Source organism: Helianthus annuus, chromosome 7, assembly GCF_002127325.2.
Source record: "Helianthus annuus cultivar XRQ/B chromosome 7, HanXRQr2.0-SUNRISE, whole genome shotgun sequence".
Lineage (NCBI taxonomy): Eukaryota > Viridiplantae > Streptophyta > Magnoliopsida > Asterales > Asteraceae > Helianthus > Helianthus annuus.
In genome coordinates, this window is record NC_035439.2 from 43,825,120 (window position 1) to 43,833,661 (window position 8,542).

The window sequence follows — 8,542 nt, forward strand, 5'->3', positions numbered from 1 at the left end:
TAATAGTTGTACCATACCCACGAAAGAATAACTAGAAGATGCCCAATAGTCATTTTCTACCTTTTGTAAAGTACTCAAACAAACTAGTTTCTAGTTGGATCAATCTCTAGTTCTGGAATTCCTTCCTTGTTACCGTTTCTTTACCTCTTTTTCCAAAAATCAGAATTCTTTTAAAAAAAATATATATATAGATAGAGCTTTTGGGTATCAAAGTGTCGGATAAGACTTTATTTTTCCATGTGATGAGGTTCAAATCCCGATGACAAAAATTTAGCGGTTCAAAAAAAAATGTATATATATATATATATGCATAATTCATCTGAGCACCAATTTTATGTATTTTAGAATTTCTTGGTTACATGGGTCTCTTACGATAATAAGACAGAGAAAATAATATCATACTGGATGCATTTGAAATCACTATGCAACTTAACCCTATAACAAGATAATACCTACTGGATTATGATGGATTTGGTTATTGATGCTCACGTTGTAGCACGAGGATCTAAGATTCCTTATAAAGTTACCAATATTTAAAAATGGAGTAAACTTCTAGTACAAATAACTCCAACATACTAAATGTACAAAAGATATGAAAAAGGCAAAAAGCAAAAAAATACGGTGACATTTTCGTAATTATTTGGTCGTAGGGTAATTATCAAAATTACTCTACAAATGATCTTGTAGAGTAATTTTGATCTTGTAGAGTAATTTTGTAAAATATTCTTGTAAATATCATAATTACTCAACAAATGATCTTGTATAGTAATTTTGATCTTGTAAGGTAATTTTGTAGAGTATCATAATTACTCTACAAATGATTTTGTAGAGTAATTTTGAATTGTATGTTGTTTGATAAACTTGCAAAGTAATTTTGATACACTTGTAAAATAATTTTGATGCAGAGTTGTTTTCATACACTTGTAGAGTAATTTTAATAATTACCCTACAAGATCAAGATCAAAATTACTCTACAAGACTATTTGTAGAGTAATTTTGATAATTACAAATAATTACGAAAATGCCACCGCGTTTTTTCAGCAAAATCTTCAGTTCGTACGTTTTGTATGTTAAGTTATTTGTATTTGATCTTTTGTCTTAAAAATGTTAGATCATGTCACTCATGTGTCGGATAAAAATATAACACATGAAAAACATGTATCACATATTGTATAAGTCATAAACATATTATATGTGGGTCAGTCGCTATTCGTATATTGTATGTGGGTCCGTCCCTATTCGTATATAATTTACACTTTGTTTATGATTATCATCTTTAAAATCCCGTATCCGTACAACTGAACAAAACAAAAAAACTTCAGGAATTATGGCATACAATGGGCCCGGAAGCTGCATTCAGAGTGCCAACACATGTGAGGATGAAAGTGTTACAAGTAAAAGAGATGAATGTCACACTGATGAAGATTCTTCAAGTTGTTCTAGCAACAATGTTTCTGGGTCACTTTCTTTTCATTCAAAGATGGATGATCAAGAACCGGATGAATGGGAGCACTCAGCAAATCCAAGACAATGTGTTGCCAAAGAAAAACCATCATCTCATGTGGACATAATGAAAGAAATATTTGCGAAACTCTTGTTGGGTGAAGATCCAACAGGAGGGAGCAAGGGTCACTCGTCTGCTTTGGCCTTGTCTAATTCCATAACAAAGCTCGCTGGTACGCTTTCACTTTCTTTTCTATACCACTGAGTTTTGGAACTTGATATCTGATCATTACAACTTGAAGTCTATGATACCTAGTTTCTACTTTTCCAATAAGCAGAGTTCAGAATTCAATTAGTTAGTTTCATACGACAAAACCAATTATCACAAGATGACTCTCCATTTCGGTGCAAAAATGACAGTGTTTATATTATCTATTAGCTACTCAGATACTGTAAATTTGCCAAACGCAGACACCAATTAAAAGATTTGAATGCAAAATTAGAATATGATAAACATGAGTTAACACTGAAGTTGGTGTCATTGACTGCCTTTGGCTTTCATAGTAAAATCCTTGAATTCATGTGCTCAAATGCATGTTTAATGAACTGATCCATTATGATACATGTAACTATATGGATGGTGATATATAGTGAGCATCCGCTTTCCAGTGGAGTCTAATTTTAGACGCGTCCGATATGAACATGATTGAAATGATTATTAACTAAACAGGTTTGTGACGTTGGTAATGTGTTACAAGCAGAGGATAAACACTCCTATTGAATAAATAGCAGCTAAAAACACCATTATTTTTTGAGATTATCTTTGATCTTGTAAGAGAATTTAATATCCTTAGGTAGGATAAACTCAATGGTGGGAGGGAATCTTGAATTAACTTATCGTCTCCTCGGGAATTTAACTAGAAAGCATGATGGCATACAATTGTATATAGCTTTTGTTGAACATTAATTCAGAGAATATATAACAGCATCTGTATTTGGAGAGCTAAGGAAACTGGAGCCTTTGCCAGATGAGAAGAAGAATAGATGGAGAAGAGAAATGGAGTGGTTGTTATCCCCTACTAACTATATGGTTGAGTTGGTTCCCGCTAAGCAATACGATGCTAATGGCCGGACTCTAGAGGCATGTACTCTTTCCCTACTCAAGCTTATTCAAATCTTTTATGTTTTCTATACGTAGTCTTAAGTGTTTTAGTTTGCATTCCATTTTAAACAGATCATGAGACCAAAAGCACGTGTAGATGTTCACATGAATCTCCCAGCTCTACTGAAGTTAGACTCCATGCTTATTGTAGGTGGTCTTTTCAATTGCATTAACATCATTTCTCATTGTTTATGGAAATATTTAATTTTTACATGTTTACTTATAGATGGGTCGAATTGGGTTGTCGTTTCATATAAAAGGAAAAGGGGTCCGATGGGTTCAAAGTCACCTAAGGTGTACTCTGGTACTTACAACCAACTAAATCGCTTTATTTCAAAAAAAATACATTGCTTTTGTAATAACATCTTTTTTGCAAGCATATTTAATGCATGGTTCTGTTGTATTAAGGCTATACTAAGAACTGTTTATGGGTCAACTCGACCCATACTAAAACAATTTGTTTCAACCCAGGCCTCTTAATCATATTTTCCTACTCTTCACACATGCTCATTTCATTGATTTGGCATACACCTTCTGATAGGAAATGCTAGACGCGATGGTGAATACAGAATTTTGGTACGAAGAAGTTAGCCAAGTAGAAGGAAAAGGTGAGAGTGTAAAAGAAGGTAGGAGATGGCGGCCTCTTATGCCACATGTACCCGTAGGCGGACTCTCCGGGGAAGAGAGGAAAAAGCTATTGAATCAGGCAAAAATAGTACACCAAATTTTCATGGCTACCAAATCTATAAACGAAACCATACTCCTTGAAATGCCTATACCAAAGATCATTGGAGAGGCACTTCCAAAGGTAACCTGCTATCAGCACTTACCATCACTCATGTATTCGCTTCGTGTTTTAAGTCAAATGAGTTCAAATAAAAAAAATTGGCAAGAAGGGGATCATAACAAGCATGTCAAATGGATAGACATTCCTTGGTAATTTTGTTTTCTAATGCATACAATTTTGCAAGCCGTTTTATTCATACTTTTAAATCACTTGTTTTAATGCTATTTCGAAGTCATGTGCAACAGTTTCATTATATATGAAATTTGCTTTAAAAGTATTTACGTGTAAACCCGTTCCATAAGATGACGAGGTATCCCCTCCGCCCATCTTGCCTCCTATATGAATAATGTTTTCCCGAAATATTTCAGAACCAAAGGGGACAGTACCGACCCATATTTACCTAAAAGGGGAAGGGCTCTACTGGTTTGAATGTTGCCCAAAACTCTATTTCTAATACACACAACATCTTAAACCATTTTTACTCAGACATCTATTTTATATTAATAATATTGTTTAGACATCTGTGTTTCAACCGAACCTATTTTGACCCACTAAACAGCTCGCCTAGCTTGTCATATCTTCTCCGAATGTATCCTAACAAGTTTTTTTTTTTTTTTTTTGGGTTCACATATGTTGCAGTCAGGAAAGGCTAGCATTGGTGATGATCTTTTTAGGATACTTAATGCATCCTCTTCCTCAACTATAGAAATGTTCAACTCATTAAACTTAAAATCTGAGCACACTGCCCTCGATACCATTAACAGGTTGGAAGCTGCAATATTGGCATGGAAAGAAAGAATCTCCACCCTAAAATCTCCAGCAAGACCATTATGGTCCTTAAAAGATCTTTCTATGGAGCTGAATAAGATAGAGTTTTTGACAATTAGAGCTCAACTTCTTTTGCAGGAAATCAGAAACAAATACCCGAACCTTCCTCAAACATTCCTTGATGTCATGAAAATCCAATATGGAAAGGTTAGCAAATTCCCTACACGGTAGATAATTATCTGGCTTGTTGTGTCACTATGACAAGATGCTTGGGTTGGGCAACGAGGCAAATTGAGTTTGTGCTAAAATGAGCCCTTTTTAGTTAGGATCGTTGTTGGGTTGAGACATTGAGCGGTTGACCCACGAACATAGCATCCTCCATTTTGTTGAACTTTTCATTAATAATAATGTGTTAAAGTATCAAAACAAAAACAATAATATTACAATAACAATTCAAGGTTTTTAATTAAATGATTTAGAAGGTTGTATGTGTTAAAATAGACTTTGGACTTTATTCAAACTATCTAACCCATTTGACCATACCTTTTAGCTAACTTTTTAGTTTACCAAAAAAAAAAAAATACAACTAGAACCTACTCATTCACATAAAAACAAGTTAATTGGTTGAAGTTGCCACATTAGGTTTTACAATCAGTGGTTAATCATGAAATGTATACAGGATATCGCGTACGCGATTTTGGAAGCTTATTCTCGTGTTCTTGGAAACTTGGCATTCAACATACTTACTAGAATTGGAGACATTTGTCAGGCGGATGCATCTGTTGATCCTAATTCACCAATGGCAATAAATAGTCTTTCTGGGATAAATATTTCTGGTAAATCAGACATTTTAATATTCGGTGTTAGTTCAAGACACACACTCTTTGATAAGATGAACAACATAGAGGGGAAACCGAATTTGCTAAAAGCTGAAAAGGCTTCGTATACAGTGTGCCAAAAAGATGAAACAGATGCAGATTCAGTCACAACACCTAGTAAATGTTGTATAGGTAAGGAGGTTTGTTTTACACCCCCAAAAATGCCACCCTAATTCGGTAATATAAGAGTTACTTAAATGATATAATATGATATGCTATATAACTAACAAGACGACATATCTTCAACTTACTTTATAATGATTTAAGTTTCACTTTGCATTTATGAAGTTCTTGAATATATAAGAAACAACACACACACACAAATATATATATACACACACACACACATTTATAGGGTAAAGATCTTTTAGAACCCTAATAACAGAGCCCGTAATTTATGGAAGTGATTTGTGTTAATATTGTATAGTCATAGCTGTTATTATCATCTCCAAATATAGGAGATTCGATTGTATTTTTATATACCTTTGATTGTAAATGAAAGGGGGCAACTTGACAATCACATTATTCTACATGGTATAAGCCTAAACCTTGATCCTCTCCCTCCTCCCTTCGAAACCCTTCCCTGCCGTCGATCTTCCCTTCACCTCCCAATGGCCGATAACAAACTCCATCCAGCCGTCACCATTTCCATCATTAAAACCTTCATCCCTATCACCCTTGATAATGAAACAGCCGACTACAAAACCTGTTCCGAACTGTTTCATATTCACTACACTGCCTTTCTCGTTTCTGACCATCTCGCCCCACGCCCATCACCACCGCTTCCTCCAAAACCACGAACACTGACAAACAACCAACCACCCCTCCCCTTGTTGACTCGTGGGAGCATCTAGATGCCATAGTCCTTCAATGGATATATGGTACTATCTCCACGGGTCTACTCAAAACCGTTATCAAAAACAAAACAACGGCCTATGACGCTTGGAAAGCCATTGAATCACTTTTTCAAGATAATAAAGCCACCCGTGCTCTTTATCTTAAACAGAAGTTTGCCTACTGTCAAGAACTCAAGGTCTTGTCGGATCAACTCACTAATGTTGATGCTCCTGTTGACGAACAAGATCTTGTCCTCCAAACCCTTGTCGGTCTTACCGAGCAATACGAAACCGTTGCCACCATTCTTCAAAACACCAAGCCCCTTCCTTCTTTCTTTGAAGTTCGTTCAAAGCTATATATGAACAAAATCACAAAAGCTAACCAACCCCTCCACTCTACTTCTCAAGCCACCACGACTTTACATACCCAAAGCCGAACCACAACATCTTCGACCAACCATTCCCCCTGCTGTCGACAACCGCTCGAACTACACCCGGGGTCATGGCCGGTCCCGAGGATGTGGCCACGGCAGAACCTCCTCCGCTCAAACAAACAGCCCCGGCAGAACCTCTTACTCGACCCAAACTCAGCACCCCTATATTGTTTTCCCAAACAACTGGACCAATAACCAATGGGCTTCCCTACTTAATCAGGCCCAGAACTTCGGTCCGCAAACCAACCCATCACCGCCCTGCCCATACCCGTCCACACCTAAGCCCACAAGCGGCCAAGGCATCCTTGGGCCACGACTGGATCAGGCCCACATGGCCACTTACAGCCTAACACCTACCGATATAGCCCAAACTCTCTATACTCTTTCTTTGAGTCAGCAACATGACCCGGTCCACATTATGGACACAGGAGCGACAGGACGCATGCAACAACCAGGTAACCATTCTTCGTCTATTTTTAATTCTTGTACTAACAAACATATTATTGTTGGTAATGGTATGACCATTCCAGTACTTTTTTTGGTAAAGGAGGGCGGCACCTCCGGTAAATTTTATTAATAACAAAGATATTTACACCTAAAGGGGTTTAGACTCCCGGGACATAAAACCCAAGGAATACACCACCCCCAATGCAGCGAGCCTAACAAAATGGATCAGCAAGATCTGGCTCCTGCCTAGACACATCACAATCCTACCAATCCACCTAAACATAAACCAATCCATCATAATACAAGACCAAAAAACAAAACCAAAAACCCTATACATCAAGACTATCAAAAAACAAAACATAACTAATAGCATAGCATCCATCTAGGTACCTGCAAAAAAACAAAACATAAAAACACTCTTGAATCTTCAACTCTTCAGCTTCCTGAATTTCCAGCACACTTCTAATCAGCAACACGTAATCCAGCAGCCATCCTTCATCCAGCCACTCAACCAGCAACCAGCTTCCCATATTAACCTTCTTTGCACCACATAGAACTTCCAAATTACCACACTTAGCATAATCCCAACACACCACACTATCAAACCTCCCCTCGCCTCCTGGGTCAATATAAAACCAACACCCATAAACCCCCAATTATCTATCTGTTAAAAGAACCAACTCGAAAACATAATTTTTACACAACAACTTCCAACCGACACACCCATACATCACAATCCCTTTCCCAAAAAACCACACAACACCATCAGTATTCCCAAACCAGAATATACCCAAAATACCCCTCCAATTCCCATAAATGCTCCCAATATTACCAACTATACCCTTCCACTACAAACCCACCAACTGCTAACCATAACCACAACAAACATCCCCATCCTACCCCAGCCATCCATTACTAACCAAACCTGCATCTCAACCAACTCCCATATTTGCAAACCCATCCAAATTATTACCATTATCTTTAGCCTTCACTTCAAATCCCCATATATCAGCAGCCATTCTCACACTAACCGTAACTTTAAATCTTAAACCAAGCAGGCTCATTCTAACAGTTTCAAAAACAGTATCACATAACTGCTGCACAGATCGCTTTTCTTCCTCAAACTGCCGACGATTCCTTTCTTGCCAAATAAAATACACTGAAGCAGCAAGAACTAACCTCCCAATAACTCCCCATATAGATTTCAGAAATCCCTTTTCCTCCACAAATTTAACGATATCAGACCATGAATTAGGAGCATCAATCATTTTTCCAAACACTTTACACCTTTTCCAAACTGCCAAAGCATACTCACATTCAAAAAACAAATGTTTATGACTATCAGGGCACTTCCTGCGTAAAGCACACCTCAGATCACCAACAAAACCCCAACTGAGTAACCTGTCCTGAGTAAGCAGCCTGAATTTAAATGCTAACCATAAAATGAAAGTATGTTTCGGAATATTTTGACTAAACCATACAGCACCACTCCAAAGCACATTCGGACCATTCATACAAAGAGTTTTATACACTCTTCTAACTGTATACTCCTCCACCTTACCATTATCCATTTTCCACATAAAACTATCCTCTCTTAAAGCATTAAACTGATGAATATTAAAAGACACTAACCAAGGGTACTTGTCAAACCACTCCTACTCCTGAGGCAGCTTCCATTCCTTACCATCATAAATTTCAGCAAGCCTAGTATTCATATTAAAACCCGCAGCCTTAATATCTCTTCTGTTAATACCATTCAATAAAATACCCTTTTCATGCCAAAGATC

At 37.2% G+C, this 8,542-nt stretch overlaps 2 protein-coding genes across 2 annotated transcripts; one reads left to right on the plus strand and one right to left on the minus strand.

The window, feature by feature from the left end:
- The first annotated feature begins 1,327 nt into the window (after positions 1-1,327).
- LOC110924723 (rop guanine nucleotide exchange factor 14) lies at positions 1,328-5,260 on the plus strand. The gene is made up of 6 exons (XM_022168717.2): positions 1,328-1,676; positions 2,430-2,584; positions 2,678-2,752; positions 3,147-3,413; positions 4,032-4,367; positions 4,840-5,260. Exons 1-6 carry the CDS (start codon positions 1,328-1,330, stop codon positions 5,209-5,211), a joined length of 1,554 nt encoding a protein of 517 aa, XP_022024409.1. The 3' UTR covers positions 5,212-5,260.
- Positions 5,261-7,687: 2,427 nt separating this feature from the next.
- On the minus strand, positions 7,688-8,326 carry LOC110924724. The gene has a single exon (XM_022168718.1). The coding sequence runs from the start codon at positions 8,324-8,326 to the stop codon at positions 7,688-7,690; it is 639 nt and encodes a 212-aa protein (XP_022024410.1).
- Positions 8,327-8,542: the final 216 nt, after the last annotated feature.

Coding starts and splice junctions, on each gene's coding strand:
- LOC110924723 (XM_022168717.2), top strand. CDS start 1,328: ATGGCATACAATGGGCCCGGAAGCTGCATTCAGAGTGCCAACACATGT. Junction 3,414..4,031: donor TTGGAGAGGCACTTCCAAAG/GTAACCTGCTAT, acceptor CATATGTTGCAG/TCAGGAAAGGCTAGCATTGG. Junction 4,368..4,839: donor TGAAAATCCAATATGGAAAG/GTTAGCAAATTC, acceptor AAATGTATACAG/GATATCGCGTACGCGATTTT.
- LOC110924724 (XM_022168718.1), bottom strand. CDS start 8,326: ATGGATAATGGTAAGGTGGAGGAGTATACAGTTAGAAGAGTGTATAAA.